This window comes from Cyprinodon variegatus, unplaced genomic scaffold, assembly GCF_000732505.1.
Source record: "Cyprinodon variegatus isolate N-32 unplaced genomic scaffold, C_variegatus-1.0 Scaffold750, whole genome shotgun sequence".
In the NCBI taxonomy this organism is placed as follows: Eukaryota; Metazoa; Chordata; class Actinopteri; order Cyprinodontiformes; family Cyprinodontidae; genus Cyprinodon; species Cyprinodon variegatus.
In genome coordinates this window covers 279,540-280,956 of record NW_015151203.1, presented here as the reverse complement: position 1 = coordinate 280,956, position 1,417 = coordinate 279,540, and the positions used below count along the sequence as shown (strand labels likewise).

The 1,417-nt window shown below is 42.6% G+C and overlaps 1 protein-coding gene across 1 annotated transcript in view; it reads left to right on the top strand.

Moving 5' to 3' along the window:
* pelp1 (proline, glutamate and leucine rich protein 1) overlaps positions 1–1,417 on the top strand; it is a 41,557-nt gene that overhangs the window by 13,797 nt on the left and 26,343 nt on the right. Inside the window, exon 9 of the mRNA XM_015395624.1 lies at positions 235–322. Within this exon, the coding sequence (XP_015251110.1) occupies positions 235–322 (88 nt within the window). The remainder of the gene's footprint in view (positions 1–234; positions 323–1,417) is intronic.

Here is a 1,417-nt window from a genome sequence, read left to right as displayed (position 1 = left end):
ATGTTTTTATTCTATAAAGTCAAACTTTGTTAAACTGCGTATCACGTTTTTCATGATCCAGATCTTATTATTGTCTTCGTGCAGGTTGGGTTGGGTTGTGTTTTTAATGAAACGGCCATGTTGTCTCCATAAACCAGGAACCAGCCTCAGTTTCATGTTTGGAGCCACAGTGTCGATGTTTCAGAGAAGATTGTTTGTTCTGAGTCTCATCTGGTGAATGTTTCTCCCCATCAGAGTGGATCCTGCCTCAGCTGTTCATCTACCCGTCAGACCCATCCTCAACCTGGTGTGCCGAGGACTCGCCGTCAACGCCAAGAGCATAGTGAGCAAACAGACACGATGATCCGAGCTCCTGCTTCCTGATGAGGATCAGTTAGACGTTTTAAAGCCGGGATGCATAGATAGAAAATCTGGAGCGATCAACTGATCTCATAAATTCCCCAACCCTTTGGAACCACAGGGAGTAAAGATCTCTGCTTCTTCTGTCCCACAATCCTTTGCTGCATCCGCGTCACATGACCAAACGCAGCATGAAAAACAGGAAACATCAGCCCAGCTTTAGTTAACAGACCCATTCCAGGATCGGCCCATGCCGATCTTTGGAGCCTCCCTTTTGGTTAAGCAAACATGTCCTTGAAATCCTGGAAAGTTTTGGAATTTTTAAGAATGGGCATTTGGGTTTATGTGAGTGATCTCTATTTATCCACTGGATTGCTGATTTCCCGTTGGTAGTACGGGGTTGCAGTGAAGCCGCCGGCCGCCATATTGGTACTCCCTAGTCAGACCGGTCCCAATGTAAACAATCTGTGCGCTGCAGCATCGAACAACCATGATGTTCTGATTTTCAGGGGCTGAAGACTTAAAAAAAAAAATCAGCCCATCATATTGCAGAGTCATTATGAAGTCTGTAAATCATGTAATATAACATATATATTTATATTTATCAAATGCTTTAGTTGCTTTTTTCCACCAATATAACCTGCAATATATTTCAACTCATGACTTTTTCAAATGAGGAAAAACAACAAACTCTACATAAACGACAGCATCATCCACTGAATAAGCAATTCCTACATTAACGTTTCCCAGTGAATTACTTTCTGTTTCCTCTATTTTCTAACCTTAGACCCAATGTCAGCGTCTAACTCAGTCAGTGTCTTCCAGTCAGTCTGAGATAGCCAGACTAATGTTAGTCTGCAGACTAAACTATAGGATCCATCGGCTATAGATGGATTTATTGCTTAGTTCATCCTCTGACTGGGAAATGACCTGAGGAACGTCTTCCTGCAGACAGAAACCTGCTGGTTTTAGCAGCTAAATGCTGCAGGGAGACATTTTACTGCGTATCGGTGGCTTCACGTCTTTTTGATCAATCAGCAATCCAGGGACAAAAAAATCGAGATCAGTGGTTTATATG